Genomic DNA, 22,491 nt, shown 5'->3' on the forward strand with positions numbered 1-22,491 from the left:
ATCTTACACAGGCTCTGCGCTTTCACGACCCTGAGATTATGACCTAAGCTGAAACCAAGTGTTGCATGTTTAACCAAATGAGCCACCCGGGTGCCCCAGTTTATGATCCATTTTTGTTAATTTGTCATAGAAGTTGTGAGATTTAGATCGAGCTCCTTTTTTCCTTTGACTGTATTTGGCCAATTGTTCTAACTAACTCTATCTGTTGAAAAGACTGCCTTCCACTGAATCACTTTTACAAAAGTATAAAAGATCAAATAGTTTTATTTGTGTAGGTTTTTTTCTCGATCCTCTATTCTGTTCTATTGTCATTGCTCTATGTCTATCTTTTTGTCAATACCATACTATCTTAGTTACTATTACTTTATTATAAAGACTCACTGGAAGTTTTAAAATCAGTTTGATTCCTCCAGCTTTGCCTTCTTTTTCAAAATAATTTTAAGCTGTTCTACTTCCTTCACTCTTTTATATAAATTTTTACAATCATCTTGTCTATAGCTACAAAAAATACTGCTGGGATTTTGATAGGGATGGTATTAAATCTTTAGATCCCTTTGTGGAACGTTGACATTTTTACTAGGTTGAATCTTCCAATCCATGAACACAGGGTCTTTACATTCAAGTCTTCCTTGATTTTTCATTGGCATCTTGTAATTTTCTGCATACAAATTCCATGCATGCTTCATTATAGTTCTACATAAGAATTTCAGGGACGCCTGGGAGGCTCAGTCAGTTAAGCGGCCAACTCTTGATTTTTGGCTCAGGTCATGATCTCAGGGTCCTGGGATCGAACCTGGCATTGGGCTCCCTCTTCCTCTGCACCTCCCCCTGCTTGCGTGCTCTTTCTCTTTCTCTCTTTCCCTTTCTTAAATAAATAAATAAATCTTTTAAAAAATTCATTATTGTATCCCTTTTAAATAGTATTTAAAAAGTTTCTATTTCCAATTGCTCATTATGTTTATATATTAAATGATTGTGTTGACCTTGTGTCCTGCTAAACTTGCTAAATTCACTTAGTTCTAGGATGTATTTTGTGTGTGTGTGTGTGTGTGTGTGTGTGTGTGTGTGTGTGTGTGTATAGATTCCTGGGAATTTTCTAGACACTCTTGCATCTACTAATAGGGATAGTTTTATTTCTTCTTTTCCAATCTGTATATCTTTTATTTTCTTTTCTTGGATTATTACTTTAGTTAAGATTTCTAGTACTATGTGGAAAAGTAACCATGGGAGAGGACATCCTTTTCTTGTACCTAATCATTGGGAGAAAGCATTCAGTCTCTCACCATTAAGTATGTTGTTAGCTGCAGATTTTTTTTTTTTTAAGATTTTGTTTATTTATTTGACAGAAAGAGAGAGATCACAAGTAGGGACAGAGGCAGGCAGAGAGAGGAGGAAGCAGGCTCCCTGCCGAGCAGAGAGCCCGATGTGGGGCTCGATCCCAGAACCCTGAGATCAGGACCTGAGCCAAAGGCAGAGGCTTAACCCACTGAGCCACCCAGGCGCCCCTTAGCTGAAGATTCTTAAAGAAAATGCCTTTTACAGTTAGTGAAATTCTAGTCATAGTTTGTCTAGATTTTTTTTTTTTTTTTAATCAGGAATGGATGTTACATTTCTTAAGTTTTCTTTGTGTCTATTGAGAAGATAAAAGGTGGTTTTTCTGATTTATTAATATGGTGAGTAATACTGCTTTCCTCCCTTCAAATAGTGAGATTAGTTTTGCATTCTGGATGAAACCCACTTGGTCATTACATATTATCTGTTTTTATATTTCTGGATACAATTTGCTAATGTTTTGTTGAGGATTTTTGCAGCTATGTTATGAGGAATATTGGTTTGTAGTTTTCTTGTAATGTACTGGGTATTAGTATTAGGGAATTATTAACCTTATTAAAGGAGTTGTGAAGTATTCATTTTTCTTCTTTTTCTTTTTTTCTCTTTAACATTTTATTGGCTTATAATATACTCCTCATAGACCCTGACTCCAAGTGAGTTTTAAAACTCATGCTGTATTATTTGAGAGATACTCAGCCTAACAGTCTTTAGGTTAGTGGGTGCCTGGCAGTGTTGCTGTTGATAACTGTTTCGTAAAGTAAGGGAGTACTGTAGTCAGGGGATTCCTATCTTGCGTGAACTCACAAGGAGACAATGGGTGAGTCACTTTACCTTTGTCTCATGGTGCAGATAAGTGATTTAGACTTTATACTTAAAAAATATTTACAAACTCACCAAAATACTTTGTTTCAATACACAGTATTTATTAAGGAGACATATTAACATGCTCAGATACACAAAGTAAACCACTTATACACATGCCATTCTCAATGAACTGTAAAGAAAAAAAATAACATGAAGAACAAAATTAGGTAAGTTTTTGTGTTTTATAGCCATCACATGTCCATTGCATATTAGAAAATTAACATTGATAATAAACTTTTCCCAGTCTTAGATTTAAGTCTTAAAGTAGCTTTTTGGTGAGGTGAAGTTCACAAAAATTTGCACTGAAGTCTGAATGTAAATTAGAGACTCTATGCTTTTGAGCATAAAAATGTGGTTGAAGATTTGCATTCTTAGATGCTATCTATAGCAGTTTCCTTTCAAGAAATCAAATGTTCTTCATTATCACATGATAACGATCAGTGTTGAAATGAAAAATTTTAGTGCATATTCTTGGAGGGTACTATAATTTTTAGTTAATATGAGCAAGTAATAAATTGTCATATAAGATGCCAACCACTAAGAATTTAGGTTTCCCAAAGAATATGATTTCCTCATGCTTGAAAATTACATTCTATTGAGTCTATATATTTTGATAATTAGTTTTAGAAGTTTGTAAAAAAAAAAAACAACAACTAATAATAGTAATCATGACAAGTACCACTTATTGAGCAGTTAACTAACTCTGTGCTAGGCACCAAGCTAAGCACTCCACATCCATCATCCCATCTGATGTTTACAAACCCAAGCTGAGTAGTATTACTAGCCCCATTTGTAAACAAGAAAACTTAGGCTCACAGAGGTTAACAACCAAATTCAAACAGCTTGGAAGTGGTTGAACCAGGAATTTAAGGCAAGCCCGCTGGACTGCAATTCCAAAGCCAGAGTATCTAAGCTCTAGCCCGTGTGTCATCACCTGCTGTGACTAAGATGAAATAACGTAATCTGTGATACATTCACAAAGGCGTAATTTGTACTGTTAGAATAAGAAGCAAGACCAATTCAAGTGGAACACAAAAATCCCTGCTCATTTATTTTTATTTATACATGTCTTTTCCCATCATCATTATTCTAGTAAGATTATAAATACAGAAACACCTGTGTACATGCAACACATTCCACAAAGTAACAAAAATGTACAGCACATTTAAATAACCCAAATTATTGTATACAAAGTGCTTTAAAAAAAGACCTTGTGACACATTCAGACCATATTTATTTGAATACTTTTCAATAATTACCAAAGGATACATCATTTATAAATAATACTCAAAATCTCTTACTTTCTTCTATTAGCCAAATTTAGTGTTTCAATTAATCAAGTGAATAACCATTCCATTATGTAATATTAAAGGCAAGTCACATAGCATCAAAATGAAACCGATGTGCTTCTTGTCGTTTTTCTCTATCATCTGCTTTCTGAAAAAGAATTTTAGATTAGTTTATAAATAACAGGAAAATGTCAAGAAAACACTCATTTCTGAAATATAAAGTAATTAAAAAAACAAATCTCTAAGCAAATAGTAGATAAAAGATGTGATTTTATTACATAATAATCACGAAAGTTTAGTTTACAGTAGCTATTTTATAATTAATAACCCACTAGTTAATTTTAAAAACCAATAAGAAATATTCCTTAAATACTTAGTTTGTTATCATTTATTATTTATTTGAAAGTAGTAGTAAACATTAGATTCTACAAGGATGGAACTATATTTTTCCCATTATAAGCACTAATATTAATAAATGAATCTAGGTAAGGTACATTAGTTATTTTGGCCTTAATCTATTGATTTAGCATATATTCACTGACCCTCCACTCCCAGCAAAGTACTGTGCTTTGTATTTTGAGGGATTAAAAAAATCCTGAGTTTTGTATCGTGTTCTCAAAAAACTTAAAGAAAAAACCAAAACATATTGAATAACTGTATTTCAGGGAAAAAAGTGAAAACTGTCACTAATATTCTTGGAGAGACCTTACTTCTAGGTTGGAGTGAGGAAAGGGAAAGCTTTGAAAAGATGGTGTTTATGGAAATGGAGTGGGAGAGGCACTCCTTCCAAGCGGGGGTAGAACAGGTGCAATCGTGGAAGTTGGGCAGGAGGAGGGAATATGTGAAAGCAGCTGGTAAGAAGCGAGGTTGGGAAGGTATATGGTGGAGTCACATGGAAGTTCTATGAAGGCTAGGCTAAGGAGTTGACACATTTTAGGCAGGGATTTTTGAGCAGAGGAGTGACATGACTAAGGCTAAATCTGATGATGAGTTAGATGGCAGCAATGTGATCAATGGAGCAAAAAGAGAGAATGGATTCAGGGAGGTAAGGCAGGACTGGACAGGACAAGGAGCTGAACCTAAAGCCCTGGGAGTAGAAATGCAGAAATGGAGTCAGCCACATGGATCGTAATGGAAGCAGAATCAGAGGGCAACTGATCAAATTTTATAGGTAAGTAGGAAAGCAGAGAGACAAAGCTTTAAAATATTTGTTTTAAGGTGCTTGTAAGTGATCTGGGTAGAGATGTCATGGAGACAGCTGGAAATGGGCTAAGAGAACTTTAGGGACAGATGAGTGTTAGGGATATTTGAGGTAATACCTTGAAACTGTGGTTTTGGATAAAACTGGCAGGAAAAGTGTAGAAAGAAGATGGCTTAGGGCAGACACTGTGGTTAGGAAGTGGTAGAAAGGAGCACCCAGCTAGGTGAAAGAAAGTGGTCAAAGAGGTAGGAGATGAACCATAGTATCACAGGAGAGTATACATGGTCGAATCCATATCTGTATTTAAACTTCAATTTTTAGCCACTGCATCATTATTATTTTAAGTCCACAATGTTTACACTATAATCAGATGATCTGAGAAATTAATAAAATTAATTTCCTTTCCCTTATAGGTCTAGAGCTATGTAGTACTTCAGACTATGTTCTGACACTTCTGGACAAAAGTATGTAGGATCACCTTTTATTTTATGTCTTAAGTTGCAATCTTAAAATTAACTGACTTTATAAGTTTCTGTTGTCATTTTTGATGTATAAAGGAGTAATTTTTTAGGAAGAGACAAACCTATGGACATTTATCACAATTAAGATCTCTTTTTCCTAAGTTAAAACAGCTAAAATTCACAGTAAATTTAGTTATCAAAAAATTATTATGATGGACATGACAATCCAAAGACAATCCAAAAGAAAACAGTTTTATGGGATGAAGGAGCCCTTTTTTGGGAACACTGCTGGAAACTGCTAGTTATATGCTTTAATATATATTCATATTAATTCGTGTACTTAATTCATACTCACATTTTCACAGAAATTAGCTTTTTCAATTTATATCTAAGCTGCTAGTAAATTTATGTGATAGCCTCTTTTTTCCTCCTCATAAACACTGTAAAAAAAAAATCTACACTTGGACTGTTGTTTTTAATTATTATTTAGGGTTGATACTAAAGAAAAAAATGTTTAGTTTAGTACAAAGCATACTTTATAGATGGAAAAGATGTTTATTACTTTAGTTGTTACCTTCCACCCAAACCTTGAGAAAATCATTTAACCTCTCTGTGCTCTAATTCTTTATATAGCCATAGATGTTATTCCTGGAAAAATGTGTTCATGGCTTTATCAGTAGATAATAAACACAGGCTTATTAAAAAAAATTATCATTTTTCAGGCCTTCATGAAATTATTTCTAAGTTTTTCAATATACCTGGTAATTTCTGGGTGATCATTTTATTACTATTATACAGCACTGACGTTTTAAATTAATTTCTTGTGATTTGTATGAATTGCTGAGAGACATTAATAACTTAAAGAGATGAAAGAAATTATAATCAATAAGAGGACATTATGGATAGAATGTGAAAAATCACAAAATCTTAGTCATTTGAGGAAAGTTTAAAATATAGTTTTTAAAGAGCAATATATTACTAACACAAATTAACAAAAGTTAATGTTTCATTTAAATGAACAAACCTTTTCCTGCCAATGTAAAATGCCAATTATTGCCAAGATGAAAACACAGACACCGATGAGAGCTATAGCAGTAAGTAGAACAATGTTACTTGGTGTAAGATAGAGTTTGGCACTCCAGCTGCAGATAAAAAAGAATCATTAAAATTACACATTTTAACTGAAAAATAATAAAATTCTACTAAGACTGAAAAGCAAATAGCTATTAATTAATGAATCAGTTGATTCATCCATTAATTCATTTTCCCATCTATCCATTCACTATAAATAAACAACAGCAATTAAATTTACATAGGGCTAAGAATATTGATGATCCTGCAGAGTTCAGATTTTACTCAGAGAACTGGATAGAATTTTTGATGAGATGCTTCATTATTTTTCTTTGATCCATGAGAATTATTTTTAAGTAAACTTATTAAGGACACTTAGGACAATCTTAGACATTGTTTTTACATCTTAATTTACTTGCTGAATTTGAAACCTTGACTCTAAGGCTACATAGTTACATGATTTTGATAAAATCTCCTATCACCTTATTTTTTGACCCCTGTTCACACAGGTACTATGGCCAACTAAAACAGCCATATATCTCAGTGGGTGTAGTGAGATGGCTTGTATAAAAACACTTGTATCATTTCTGTGTCATGTTGGAGGGTTTACATTACTACAATGATGTTGAGACTTCTTACAAAATCACTTTTAGGGGCACCTGGGTGGCTCAATGGGTTAAGCCTCTGCCTTTGGCTCAGATGCTGATCTCAGGATCCTGGGATCAAGCCCCACATCGGGCTCTCTGCTCAGCAGGGAGCCTGTCCCCCACCCCCCACCCCAGCCTGCCTCTCTGCCTACTTGAGATCTCTGTCTGTCAAATAAATTAAAATCTTAAAAAAAAAAAATTACTTTTAGTACCTCAGTGTTAATGGCAATAGACAGACTTTAGTATAAATAGAACTAGCTCTTTCTTTTAAAACTAGTCCATAAATAGAACTAGCTCTTTCTTTTAAAACAGTCCATACAGCACTTGGATACCTTGAAAAGCTTAAAATTGGGGTCTAATATCATCAACACTGTAGGTGGTTATATAAAGAATTCTGTTCTCTCTGAAAATAGGTAATAGATATATTTTCATTTTAAGGTCACCTACTATTATTGCATTATTGTCAATTTCTCCCGTTAGGTCTGTTAATGGTTGCTTTATATATTAAGGTGCTCCTGTGTTGGGTGCATAAATATTTACAATTGTTATATCCTCTTGTTGGATTGACTCCTGTATTATTATGTAATGCCTTTCTTTGTCTTTTATCATAGTCTTTGTTTTAAATTCTATTTTAGTCTGATGTAAGTACAATTACCCAGCTTCTTTTGGTTTCCATTTGCATGAAACATTTTCCCTTTCTTTTCACTTTCAGTCTCTGCATGTCTTTACATCACAAGAGGTGAATCTCTTGTAGGCAGAATATAGATGGGTGTTGTTTTTTAATCCATTCAGCCTATTTTCATTTTAAAAGTTTAATAAAAGTAAGATCATACTGATGAATAGCAAGTAGTGATTGACTTATTTTGGGATAATTAAAATGTATTGATCTGTAAGTTAGCCTCTAGTCAATAAATCTCAAAATATACCTCAAACTAAAATCAATTCAGTTTTTATTAGGTACATAAATTTGAAAAGAACATTTCTTCAGAAAGAGCAAGAGAAACATGAAAAATGTTGAGATTATAAAAGAAAACTATAATAGAATTTTCTAGAAATTCAAAAGTAAAAAAACTATGGAAACAAATACTGTTAGTTGAGGTTAACTATTCTCAGTACCTTACCTCATACTTTAAAAAAAAACAAAAAGTTCTTTCATGAGATTTTTTGGTAGTTATTCTTAAATAGACTTTAAAAAACTATGAAAATAGGAATCTTGGTAAGAAAAAAATGGGATGAAAGGCCAGTCCTTAATTTCTTACTCAGAAGCAGTCATTCTTATAAATTTCTTACATATCCGCCCAGAGATGTTTTATACATATATAGATATATATGCACATATATCTTTTTCAAATCACAAATGGTTTCTTACTATACATACCCTAAAATGCATTTTCCTTTTATTGTCTTTCGTTTATCACTCTATTTTAAGAGATTGTTCTATGTCATGATATTACAACATCCAGAAGTACCATAATTTATACATTTTCCTACTCATGATACAGATTTTCTAGTTTTGATATAAATTTCATGTATAGAAAAATAACAAACACATAATAGAGATTCATTAAAAAAATCTGAACTCAGACTATTATTGTTTCTAGTGATATTGTCTTTTTTAAAAAAATATTTTATTTTTAAATAATCTCTGTACCACACATGGGACCGGAACCCACAACCCCAAAATCAAGAGTCATGTGCTCCATTGACTGAGCCACCCAGGTGCCCCTCTACTGATGTTATCTTATTTCAAGCAAATGTTGTAATAAATTGTTTTCTTAAGTAGTTTGGTTCTAAAGCCCTTAAATCCACCATAAGAGACATCCTGTGGTATGCTGGTAAACTGGCTCTCTGGGGTGGGGAAAAAGACCTGATTGGCAGTTGCCAATTTTCATGTTGTAAATACTCCCATCATAGCTGATTTTAGTGTATAAAATTTTAGATGTATACAATCAGCTCATGAGCTGACATGAACTGGTTCTAGCAAAATCATTGGATTCAATTCCATCTAAAAATTTAGTAAGTAACAATACAGCATCCATTTTGAGAAGAAATGTAACAAAGCAGGACCTCACTGGTTACATATTCATAGATACATTACACCCTTTCTCTTTGGTTATTTTTTCATATTGATATCAGACTAGCCTGAAGAACAACTTACAGTCTTCCCAGTGAAATTTGAGTGTTAGTCAATACCTTTATCACCTACTTTTTAAAAATAGTGGAATCACTCTAGTAATTAAAGAAACCTGAACAAAGATAAGGAGTTAGATTTAAATGCTATTCCTATAAAAGGAATATATTCTGCTAATAAGGAAAAAAAAAAGTTTTCACTTTTCAGTGAAAACTTACTCAGTGCTGGGCACTGTCTTAAGTGTATTTCATCCACATCCTTTTAAGGTACTGACCTATCTATCTCCCACTTTACAGGTGCAGAGACTGACCCTCAGCAGTAGATCTTAGTTTCTAGCCAAGGTCTGTTTGACTCTAAAACTTATGCCTAACCACTGTGGGATATATATACTTCCCAAGCATTTATTTGAAAGATCAATGCTTATTAAAAAGTTCAGCATTCTGAAATTTTAGAATTTATAGCTAGTAAACTAAAGATCAGTTTATTGAAGCAGAATATGTATAAATCCCTAATTAGTTAACTTGCTGTTTTTCTAGTAAGGTTTAATTTGTTCTTCATAAAAAAAATCAGGGACCTTTTATGTGGGAATGTTTAGTCATTTAAAGTGATGGGACTCATGGGAACACAGCAGGAACAGAGAGAGTTTTAAAAACATGTAACTCTATAAATGATTCTCAGTTGACAGTATTTTTACCAAGATCAGTTCAAGCAAGGACATTACCTTCGAGGAACATTGTGAGGATATGGAATGACAATTAGCTGGGAATTTGGAATGATTGCAGTCCACTCTTGTTTTCGTATAGACTGGAAAAAGAATTTAAGAACAATTAACATCTAGTATACTTTAAAAACAGAATTATTATTCTAAATAAATAAGAAAAAAGCTTTAAGTGCTCCTTAATTAATTGAAATCCTAGGTATGGATTAAGCTAAATTTATATATATATTAACCCCCAAACAGGGCTCCAGGGCCCTGCTGGCAAAATTTTTTTTGATCTTTTCAGGGAAGGATTATATTTGTCTCATAGATTCATTAATTTAGTAAATATTTATTAAAAGTGTAGCAGGCACTGTTCATAGTGCTAATGTACAAGTGCTACTTGAAGCTAAAATTCAAGTGGAGATGAGGTATGACAAGAAATACAATAAAATGTATTTTATGTTAGATAGTGAAGATGAAGAGAAAAAGCAGGAAAGAGGGACAGGAGGTCATGAGGTTTATGAAAGGTGGTGGAAAACTGTATCTTTAAATTATGCTGTGTTCTATGTAAGATAAGCTTAGATAGGTCACTACTTATTTCTCTTTTTCTATATTCTCCTTAAAGAGATTAAAAAAGATTTAATTATTTGAATTCATATAGTTGAATTTAGATATGTGAATAGTATTTATTAAGACAGATTAATTGTAAACACAATAAATTTTTACTCACCTTCTCTCCAGATGGACGGGGAATGCCAACATACAGATGATCAAGAAAATTTGCACTTCGACCTAAACCAAGTACATTGTATGGTAGTTGGAGGGCTAAATGTGCGGATTGGCTGAGTTGTCCAGCTAAATTTATTAAAAAAAAAAAAAAAAAAAAGGATCTTTGTAAACATTGCTTTCATCAAATGTTAAATGATAAAATGTTAAAAATTTAGGTGCCAAAACTTAATTGTTTAAGGATAAAAATGTGAAATGGAATGTCTGGTTCATTACCATTAATGGTTCACTTTTCAAAGAAAGTAGCTTTTTGAGATATAATTCACACACCATAAACATCACCCATTTAAAATGTATAAGTGGTGGTTTTGAGTATATTAAAAAAGTTGTTGAGGCATAACCACAAATTTTGAATATTTTCATCACCCCATTCCCATTAGCAGTTAATCCTATTTCTAACCCTTACTCTTTCAGCTATGGGTTACCACTAATCTACTTTCTCTATATTTGCCTTTTCTGGAGATCCATATGGATACAGTCGTACATGTGTGATCTTTTTATGAATAATGCTGCTGTGCGCATTCACACTAGTGTGTCAACTTATGTCTTCCAAAATATTTGCACATTCTATATTCCCACCAATTGTATGAAAGTTCCAAGTTTTCCACATCCTCGCTAACACTTTATCTGTCTTTTTGATCACATCCATTCCAGTGGTTGTGAAGTGATACCACATTGTGGCTTTTTTTGCATTTCCCTAATGACTAATGACGTTGAGTTGCTATTGGCTGTATATATGTGCAGCTACCTTTTTATTTCTGTGAAGGGTGGTAAGTACTATCCTCTCTCACTTTGGATTTTAGTAATTTGAGTCTTTTAGTCTAGTTAAAGGTCAGTTGAGGTGCCCCTCAACTTTTCTGTACTTTCTTTGTACTTAAAGTGTCTCTTGTAGATGGCACATAATCGTTTCATATACGATTATCCATTCTACCGGTCTCTGCCTTTTGATAGGAGTGTTTTTCCAATTACATTTAATGTAATTACTGATAAGGTAGGAGTTATGTCTCCCATTTACTACTGATTTTGTACAGGTCTTAGGTCTTTTTTTTTTTTTTTTAAAGATTTTATTTATTTATTTGACAGACAGAAATCACAAGTAGGCAGAGAGGCAGGCAGAGAGAGAGGGGGAAGCAGACTCCCCGCTGAGCAGAGAGCCTAATGCGGGACCCTGAGATCATGACCTGAGCCGAAGGCAGAGGCTTTAACCCACTGAGCCACCCAGGTGCCCCATCTTAGGTCTTTTTAATTCTATTCCTCTATTGCTGCTTTGTTAATTGTTTTTTAGTGTACCGTTTTAATTCCCCAGTTATTTTTTTTTCTATTTTTTGAATTATTATCTTCATGGTTGCCATGGGGATTATAGTTAGCATATCAACTAAAATAAAAAACTTAATTCCTAGTGCAAATAACAACTTGCTCCAATATAGCTATTGGTGTCCCCCTTCCTTTGTGCTCTAACTATACAAATCACATTTTTATACATTGTCTACCCATCAACACAGGTTCATAATGATCACTTTATACAGTTGTCTTTTAAATCATATAGAAAATGAGGCACTACCATATTTTATGTTTATCTATAATCTTGCTAGTGTTTTTCAGTTAATTGTGTGGATTTGAACTACTGTCCGGTTGTCCTTGCAGTTCAGCATTTCTTCTAGGGTTGGTCTACTAGAGATGAACTGTTTTGTTTATTTAGGAATGTCTAAATTTCTTCATTTTTGAAGGATAGGTTTACCATATATAGAATTCCTGACTGACAGATTCTGCCTCCTCTTTTAGCACTTTGAAACTGTCACCCCCTTCTGGCTTTTATGGTTTTTTGGTGAGAAGTCAGCTATTAAACTTATTGAGGCTCTGTTGGATGTGGAAAGTAGCATCTCACTTGCTGCTATCAATAGTCTCTCTCTCCTTTTTTTTTTTTTTACAGTTCGACTATGTGTGGATCTCTTTAAATTATTCTCCCTGAAATTGGCTGTGCTTCTTAGATGAGCAGATAAATATTTTTCATCAAATTTGGGTGGCTTCAGTAATTATTGCTTCAGATATTTTTATTATTGCTTCAGATATTTATTTTGCCTCCTTTTCTCTTTTCCTTCTAAGATTCCCCTATACATATATTGGTATGTTTGATGGAGGGTCTACAGGTCTTTGAGTTTTTTTTTTTTTTTTAAGGTTTATTTATGGGGCTAATAACACTTTATATGTTAATAAAAATAAATAAATAAATAGAAAAAAGAATTCTGATCACTAAATGAAAAGAAAAGATTTATTTATTATTTGAGAGAGACAGAGGGGGAGGGGGTAGGGCAGAAGGAGAGGGAAAAAGAGAATCTCAAGAACACTCCCTGCTGGGTACAGAGCCCAATGCAGGGCTCAATCTTACAACTCTGAGATCGTGACCTGAGCCGACACCAAGGGTCAGACACTCAATCAACTGAGCCACCCAGGCACCCCTGTGAAGTTTTTTCCTGAAACCCAGGCTGTATATTCTGTATGCTGAGATTTGGTCTGTATTCAAGTGTGCTTATTCTTTTGTCAACTCAAATCTGTTATTAAGCCTTCTACTGAATTTTTCACTTCAGTTACGATTTCTCCACCTCCAGAATTTCCATTTGATTTTTAAAAATATTTATTTATTTGACAGAGAGAGAGAGAGAGAGATCACAAATTGGCAGGCAGAGAGAGAGAGTGGGGGAAGCATGCTCCCCGCTGAGCAGAGAGCCTGATGCAGAGCTCGATTCCAGGACCCTGAGGTCACGACCTGAGCCGAAGGCAGAGGCTTAACCCACTGAGCCACCCAGGTGCCCTTCTATTTGAGTTTTGAAAATGATCTTTATCTCCTTATTTCCATTTTCTATTTAGTGAGACGTAGTTATCATACTTGCCCCTAATTCTTCAATCTTGGTTTCTTTTAGTTCTTTGAACATATTTATAATAGCTGATTTATAGTTTTTGTCAACAAAGTCCAATATCTTTGGGCACATTTTCTGTTTTATTTATTTATTTATTTATTTATTAAAAATGTGTTTGTGGCATACTTTTCTGTTTCTTTGCATATCTTATAATTTGTGTTGAAAGTGGACTTCTTATAACAACTATAGTATTAGCCATCTCCCTTTAAGGATTTGTTGGTTTTCTTTGTTGTTGTTGTTGGTGTTCATTTGTTTAGTGACTTTCCTGGATGAATTCTATAGGTTTTGCATTCCCTGCCACAAAGTTCTTTTCTTTTTTTATTTTTAAAGTTTTTGTCTTCACTCTGACTTCCTAGGGGGCATACTTGCATCAGTATAACCAATGGCTGGCACACAAGATTTCCTTAGAAATGTTGTCTGTATGTCTTTTACTTTTTGTCTGGAGGATTTGTGTGAGGAAGCATGTCCTCAAACTTCAAGGAGTTTATAGAATAGCTTTAGCTTTCATTTCTTGCTTGAGCAGGGCCTCAAGGTAGTATATGCACGCTAAATATCTGAATGAAGTAGTTTCCTTTCTGGACATGTTGACAGCCTTCTAGATCCCCATGAATATACTGGACTTTTGGAAAGTTGCCTATGGTTACCTAGTCACTGAGGACTTCCTTTTATAGTTGGCCAGGCTCTTGTTTCACTACACCCGAAATCTTAGGCTTAGGTGGCTTAGATTTTGCCAGCAGATGATTGTTGTTTTTTGTAATGCCCTGGGGGACAGTTTTTTTTTTTTTTTTAAATTTTATGTTTTACTGCTGGGCTGAACTCCAAGTATAATAAAATAGCCCCAACATCCTAAGAATGGGGATTTTCCAGGGAGTTGCTAGTTTAGATAAAATACTGACTGTGTTTTGGGGATGGGAATTTTAATTCAGTCAGTCCTGTTTACTGACTGTGAACTACTGGCTTTTCATGGCAGCTGCATTGCCGTATCACTCAGTAGAGAAGGGAGCTTGGGTGGGAATAGCCCCAAATTAAAGTGTGACAGACCCTGTAGTTTTATTGAGGATTAGTAGTTCCTCTTAGATAGACAACATACTCCACTGTGTGGCTTTGGTTAGTTTCTAGAGTTCTGAAATGGTTGATATTAGCTGTGTGGTCAGTACCTTTTTTTCCTTTTTGGGGAGAACAGGGTCATGTATTCCTCACACTGGCATTCCAAAAGTCAGTCTCTCCCTATGTGCGTATATATTTGCTAGGTATTTCCTACATAATTAAACTGAACATTTAAAGGATAAGACTAATTAATACCTAAATATTTTAATATTCAGTGGGACTCTGTTAACATCACTACACATTACCCAGAAATATGAAATCATTTGAAAGTATACATGATTTTTTAAATACAGTTCTTATGTTAGAAATGGATATGTATAATGTAAAGAAACATTGAACTCTTAGGGAAAGGCATTTAAAAAAAGTTAAATAATGTATAAAAAATTGTAGCAATAAATCACAAATTAGTAGAATCTAATGATAATGATTAAACTCGAGTATCTTGTCCTGCACAATAAATAATACATATTAGCTATATGTTATCATAAAATTTATTATTACATAGTCGAAGTAAAAATCAAATATATAGTGATTTCATTACACTATCAACAGACTGGCTTAAGAGACAAAACTAGACATATAAATTATTTTCCTATAATTACCTGACTGTAAAGAACCAAAATAAGAATATTTACTATTAATACTCTATTAAGAAGACCATATAACATAAATTTGAAACTAAAAAGTATCTTTAATAAGAAAACTGAAAAACTATTAAAAGAATAATGAAAATAAAAGTATTCAAAATCTCAAAATGAAGAGATAATTATTATATTTTAACATACTTTTTTTCCCCAAGATTTTATTTATTTATTTGATATAGAGAGAGAGACAGTGAGAGAGGGAACAAAGCAGGGGGAGTGGGAGAGGGAGAAGCAGGCTCCCTGCAGAGCAGGGAGCCCCATGTGGGACTCAATCCCAGGACCCTGGGATCACGACCTGAGCCGAAGGCAGACGCTTAACAACTGAGCCACTCAGGTGCCCCATTTTAGCAATCTTTTACTCATGTAATTTCTTTCCCTAGGCATGTGCATGCACAAACACATTAGCATAGTTTAGTTTCACTGCTTTTCACTCAGTATTATTTTATGAGTATTTTCTCATATTATTAAAATTCTTTAAAAATGGATAAGCAGGGACACCTGGGTGGCTCAGCAGGTTAAAGCCTCTGCCTTCAGCTCAGGTCATGATCCCAGGGCCCTGGGATCAAGCCCTGCATTGGGCTCTCTGTTCAGCAGGCAGCCTGCTTCCTCCTCTCTGCCTGCTTCTCTGACTACTTGTGATCTCTGTCTGTCAAATAAATAAATAAATAAATAAATAATCTAAAAAAAAAAAAAAAAAAAAAACCAAAAAAAGAATACCAGATATGAACTTTATCATAACTGTGGCTCTGATGTCAATTTGTCAAAAATAAATACTGTATATATGCTGATGTAAGAGGCAGAAAAGCAAAAGGAAAAATCACTAGCCGAAGGGGGAATAAAACTGAAATTTCATCTTCTTGGTGTGTGAGTATGTGAGTGTGTGAGTATGTGTGTGATTCTGAGTCAAAAGGACACTAATTTCTATCTCCCTGCAAGGGATTAAGCCACCGGGAATTTGCATCTAACAGTAATGTCTGTAACTCTTCTGGCACTGCCCTGGCTTGAGGAAAAATACCATCTCTATAAGAATGAGATAAAAGCACACATTCAAACAACCAATATTTTATGCAACTTTAGAGAAAAACATGCCTCTTCTTGGGAGAGAAAATTGTTCTGAGAAGTATTCATTATTCTAAAATGAACAGCTCTGAATCAAGAGTACATTGACATCAATTAAAATGGAGGTGAACACTGAGAGAGGACAAAGTATAAAAACTGAAGAAAATACCCTCTGGAAGCAATAAGAATTAACAGCTATTAAATGCAGATGATATGCCAAAAACTACGGCAAGTGTTTTTTGCATCTTATTGCAGTTGTTAACAATAATTGCATGTAGGTAGGTACTATTATCGCCACTTGACTATGGGGAAATCAAGAGGTTAAATGATTTGACTAAAAACATATAGTTACTAAATGGTGGAGCTCGGGTTTTAATTTTGGCAGCCTAATTCCAAAGCCCACACCTCTCATCATCACCTGTGATCTTATTTTCAGTTGAAAAAGAAGTGTGATGTTTGTCTTACTGTTCTATAAAAAGGACTTCTAAGGACACTGAATAACCCCATCCAATAACATTTGATCTTTTGTGGTCTAAAAAAAATTTATTTATTTGAGCGAGTGAGTGAGATATAGGGAGAGAAAAAGCAAGCCTGAGCAGGGGGAGGGGCAGAGGGAGAAGGAGAAGCAGGCAGTGAGCAGTGAGCCCAGCACAGGGCTGGATCCCAGGACCCTTCCTCAGCAGATGCTTAATTGACTGAGCCACTTAGGTACCCCATGATTTTTACTACTTGGATCTGTTTTTGTGGTGTCCTAGGATATGATCTGGGAATCCATAACAATTTATATGTAGTTCTTCCAGTTAACATGGCCTTTCTTAACTTTTATAAATCTAGGCTGTGGCATTGGGCTTTGTGATGTTCCCTTCTATAACTAAAGCCTGGGCTATTTAAGCAGTTCTGGAAGATGGGGCTGGTGTATTTTGCTGATCTTCTACAACAGGCATCAACTTGCTGAGGAAGAGTTTAATCCAATTATATCCACGAAGGATTCGATCATGAAAAAGATTGTACTGTGGATATGGACTAGCCCTTGGTCTATACTAGAATAAGCTCAGGTTTTCTGGCTCACTCAAGATAGTGAAATTTTTAGAGGACTATTTTCACTGCCTGTAGGGGGATGCTAAAAGAAACATCATCATTTTTTTTTCATGTGGTGTGCATGTTAAATTCTATTTTACTATAAGGAAACATTATGAGACCATCAGGTAGAGAACTGTGTTTCTTGGTGGGGAAAACTTGTGATTTTCAGAATGGCAAGCTGGATAATAACATGAATGCTAGAGGTTAAGAAAAATGAAGTTAAGATTTTGAAAGAAAAATATGTTCCTAAATAGATTTAATATTAACTGTACTTCATTACATAGGGACTCTGATTTAAACGATTTGGCCAGCAATGTTTCCTCTTACTCACTGGCCTGTACTCTTTAATGGCCTGTTTTCAATTTTCTAGCTGCCTAAGAAAATCATGCTTCTGGTATATTGTCATGTCTGCCTTTAGTCTTTCCATTGTAAGTGAGAGATGTTCCTTTAATCAATGTGTTCTCTTTTCATTAGGTGACTGGTATACCATCCCTCTTCCTGGCAGGGCAAAGGCATGGAGAAAAACTGTTCCAGGTACGGGTGTATTTTTTTCCTCATAACAAAGTTGTCAAGAATGATTAGGATTCTATAAAAACCAATGGATTAAAAAGGTCTTGATACATGATAAAATTAAAAATTTAAAAATACATTGGCACTTGCTTTCCCTTGCTGCTGGTGTTTTAATTGCTAACAGAGTAAGTTTCTGATATAGCTAATAAAATCTTCCTAGACCAATTACCACAGTCTCTTTTACCTAAATGCCAACCTGAGGTAATAATTTGTGTTATCTCACATGATAAGTTTCATTGTAAATATTTGCAAAATCAGATAGCCTAGACGGAAAATCTAGAAGTTAAACTGCTGTTTATGGTGTATTCTTTTAAAAAATATTTTATTTATTTATTTGACAGAGATCACAAGCAGGCAGAGAGGCAGGGAGAGGGGGGGGGGGGGGGGACAGGCTCCCTGCTCAGCAGGAGTCATGTGGGGCTCGATCCCAGGACCCTGAGATCATGACCTGAGCCGAAGACAGATGCCTAACAACTGAATCACCCAGGTGCCCCTATGGAAAGCTTCTTAAAACAATTATTGGCCTCTTTTCCTGGTAGTTGATGGGTGACTTATAATGGAGAGTGAAGGAATCCACTAACATTTGACTTATTTCTTTGGAGTATTTAGAATCATATGTGAACTCAACTTCTAGAAAATTGACAAGGATAAAGTGATGAAATATGTGGGAGAACCTCCTACTAGACTGAAAATAGCACCATGGAAGGAGGTGCAGAGCTGTTTCCAGTCTAGTGATATATTCCTTTCTATGCCCTATTTCTAGGGTATAGCATTGTGGCAGACACCTAATGGGCACTTAGTAAATATTCGCTGTACTAACCAGAAGATTTGGTAGTAAATAACAAAGACTAATTTGTATAATCATTTAACTTTAGTATTTCCTGAGGTCTTATATAATATGCCATATCAACAATTACTGTTGAAGGCATCCATTTTAATAATAATCTGACATCAACCTAGACTAGAACTTGAACAAAAAAATTCCCTGACACAGGAGACTTGTGATGTGGTATTATGGAAAGCGAACAAGATCTGAATGCCAAAGACAGTATTTTAACACTGCTTTGTTTGGTTTTTAAAGTCCCTTGACTTTCCTAAACTTTAATTTATTCACCTAAACATATACTGAATGCATACTATGTATGCCTTTTACACAGAGATGAAAAAGATATAAACCTTGACCTGGAAATGCTTAAAGATATAACAGAAAAATAGAACTTGAGTGTTTCCTCATCCTTAAAAACAGAATTACAGTATCACTTATTGCATGGATTTGGTGAGGCAATTACAACACCAGTACTTAATTTTTAATGGTTAATGAAAGTGCTTTGAAAACTGCAAGGCACTATACAAATGTTAGTTGTTATTTTGATTATTATATAACCATTCCTCATATTTTCTGTTTTTTTTTTTTCCTTAGGTTGAACTTTAACTTCACATTCCTGAAAAATAGTGTAACACCAATTTTTCATGGAATTTTTTCTAATTTCTCTTTTGTAGTAAATCAGGAAGTTTTGGAACTCTGGTTCAAACTCCATCTGTCAACCTGCTTCCCAGTTATAAATTTAGAATATAGTTTTAAATTTCTTTTTTGTTAAATCAATATATAATTCACACACCACAATGTCTACCACTTTAAAGTGTACAATTTGGTGGTTTTCAATATAGTCACAAGTTTGTGTAAGTGTCACCACTAATTCCAGAACATTTTCATCAGCCCCCAAAAGGAACCCTGTAACTATTAGCTGTCATTTCCCATTTCTTCCTTCCCCAGTCTCGGGAAAGCCTCAGTCCCTTTCTATCTTTATGGATTTGTCTATTCTAGACATTTTATATAAATGGAATTGTATAATATGCAGTCTTTTGTGATTGATATCTTTCACTTAGAATATTTTATAAGGTTCATCCATGTTCTACAATGTTTTGTGTTTTTATGGCTAGATAATGTTCGATTATATTGATATACCACATTGTTTACCCATTTATTAGTTAATGGGCATTTGGTTCATTTATATTTCTTAGCTATTGTGAATAACTCTGCTATGAATATTCATATACAAGTTTTTATGTGACACATATTTTCAATTCTCTTGGGAATATTATCCCTAGGAGTGGAATTAATGATTCATATGGTAACTCTATGTTTAACTATTTTTGGAATTGAGTAGTTTGATTTTGATAACTGCTTTTCTTTCTTTCTTTTTTTTTTTTTAAAGATTTTATTTATTCATTTGACAGACAGTGATCACAAGTAGGCAGAGAGGCAGGCAGAGGGAGAGGAAAGGAAGCAGGCTCCCTGTTGAGCAGAGAGCCTGACACGGGGCTCGATCCCAGGACCCTGAGATCATGACCTGAGCTGAAGGCAGGGGCTTTAACCCACTGAGCCACCCAGGCACCCCTGATAACTGCTTTTCTTAAAAAAAAAAAAAAAAAAAAAAAAGATTTTATTTATTTTGAGAGGGAAAGTGAACAAGCATGAGTGGTGGGAGGGGTAGAGGGAGAGGAAGAGAAAGAATCTCAAGCAGACTCCATGCTGAGCGTGGAGACTGACAGGGGGCTCGATCTCACAACTGTGAGATCATAATCTGAGTTGAAATCAAGAGTCAGATGCTTAACCGACAGAGCTACCGAGGTGCACTTTGATAACTGTTTTTCTACAGCTTAATGGTCAAAGCATCTAATGAAGGTATGATAAAAAACACTGCCAGTGAATGTAAAAAATAATCTGAAGGGAAACAAAACAAATCCACAACACTCATAAAACCAAACTGCACTGGGCGTTACTGACTGTGAATGTCTAATTTAATGGTCAGTGCTCCTTTACATTAAGGAGGTAAACTTTTCTGAGGTTGTGTACAATTATGTTTCAGCCATCATTCTCTGGATTAGAAAGATAAACTCTGGTTTCCGAAGTGGACAATGTGATATAAATGAGCTAAATAGGAAAGCTTGGTTTATGCTTTAGTGCAGTTTATTTTTCATGTTGGAGACCTCTCTCTCTCTCAGATGCAAACCACTTAGCCATAGCATTTTAGTCAAAACTGTGTTTTATAGTGACAAAAAGCACACGGGAGTAAAACTGCTTAGTTCTAAAATAGGGATAAACGATACATAGCTACTTAAACCAAAGATGCGAGGTTATTTTTTAGTCCCAAATTGCAAGTTAGGTTTTTCACTAAAATATGTGATTTAAAAATGTTCATTAGACTAAGTAGTTATCACATGTTAGATGACTGGAGAGACTTGGAGACAGTTACTTGGCTATAATACATATAAAACACAAAAATACCTTATAATTTTTCTTTTACCAAAGTCATTTCTTTTCCCAAGCACCTTCTTCCTGGAGAACATAATTAAAGTTGTGACTGTCAGGAAGCATATTCTCTTCTACTCTTAAATCTTTCACCTTCTGCTTCAGTGTATTGCTTTCCCTTTCCTGTCTACTAAGTCTGCACTTCCCAAACACACTTTTTTCATAAAGGTCCATCTCTGTAAACTCTTTCACATTTGGCTCTCAAGCAAAGCAGAATACACTTCTTTTAGCAATTATTTATTGTTCTTTAATGAACTGAAAGTTTAGTCGCTTACAGCTATAACTATTTTATTTCTCATGGATTGTGTAGGTTGGCCAGGCAATTTCTGTTGGTTTTGACACTCTTGTGGCTACCTTCAGCTGGAAGGCCAGCTGGGATGGCTGAGTAGACCTCTCTCCTTTTAGACTTCCATTCTCAAGGAGACTGGACTGGGCTTCTTTACATGCAGTCTCAGGACAGCATCCCAAGAGAGCAAGTATCAAGTATAAGATCTTATTAAGGTTCCACTTGTGTCGTGTTTGCTGATGTCCTCTTGCTTAAGCAGAATCAATAGTGGAAGGGACTACATTAACAGTTATTGGGGGCCACTGGTGTGGCAGTTTACATCTTAATGGTCATTGAGCTAAACTATATTTTTTCTTTTTCTCTTTGATGTTTAGCTTGGGAATTTTCTATTGACACCTTCAAGCTTACTGATTCTTTCCTCAGCCATGTCCAAGCTACTGCTGAGCTCATCAAAGGCATTCTTCATTTCTAGCGTGGTGCTTTTGGTTTCTAGAATTTCCTTTTTTCTGTTTGAGCCTTTAGGATATTAATCATGGTTATTTAAAATTCCTAGTCTTACAATTCCAAATTCTCTGTCATAACTGATTCTGATGCTTTCAAATAGCCTCCCTCTCCGCCACCCCCCTTTTTTGTCTTTGAGCATGCCTTGTAATTTTTTTGTTGAAAGCTGGTCATGTATAGTATGAGGCTTTAGGTTTATCTGGCTATGAGTTAGGCTGCATTTATTGGTTGCTGTAGCTGTGGGTCAGAAGCTGAAAGTTCCTCTAGTGTCCTTGTTTTTGTCTTTTATCTATCTCCTTAGAGACTCCTTTTTAAAAGGGAGTCCTTGCTCAGCTGTAATCTTCTGTTATTATACAGGAGACTGATTAATGTAGTGGTAAGATGTTCAGGGAAGGGTTAAGTGTTCTATAGTTCTACAGTTAGGTCTCACTTTGGCTATGACCCTGGACTGGGACCTTAACAGGCGCTTTTCAGGTTCCTTCTCCTCATTTTCATCCATTCCTGATGGTGAGACAGGAAGACTAGATGGGGCCA

The 22,491-nt window shown here is 34.8% G+C and overlaps 1 protein-coding gene across 1 annotated transcript in view; it reads right to left on the minus strand.

The window, feature by feature from the left end:
- Positions 1–2,234: 2,234 nt before the first annotated feature.
- The window catches only part of LOC111157396 (integrin alpha FG-GAP repeat containing 1), a 303,742-nt gene continuing 283,485 nt past the window's right edge, over positions 2,235–22,491 (minus strand). The window contains exons 15-18 of the mRNA XM_022518768.1: positions 10,427–10,551; positions 9,718–9,800; positions 6,172–6,289; positions 2,235–3,633 (exon numbers count right to left, since the gene is read on the minus strand). Coding sequence (XP_022374476.1) covers positions 3,574–3,633; positions 6,172–6,289; positions 9,718–9,800; positions 10,427–10,551 — 386 coding nt within the window. The 3' untranslated portion in view covers positions 2,235–3,573. The remainder of the gene's footprint in view (positions 3,634–6,171; positions 6,290–9,717; positions 9,801–10,426; positions 10,552–22,491) is intronic.

The sequence above is a fragment of the Enhydra lutris genome, unplaced genomic scaffold (assembly GCF_002288905.1).
Source record: "Enhydra lutris kenyoni isolate GAN:26980312 unplaced genomic scaffold, ASM228890v2 scaffoldscaffold54, whole genome shotgun sequence".
Classification (NCBI taxonomy): domain Eukaryota; kingdom Metazoa; phylum Chordata; class Mammalia; order Carnivora; family Mustelidae; genus Enhydra; species Enhydra lutris.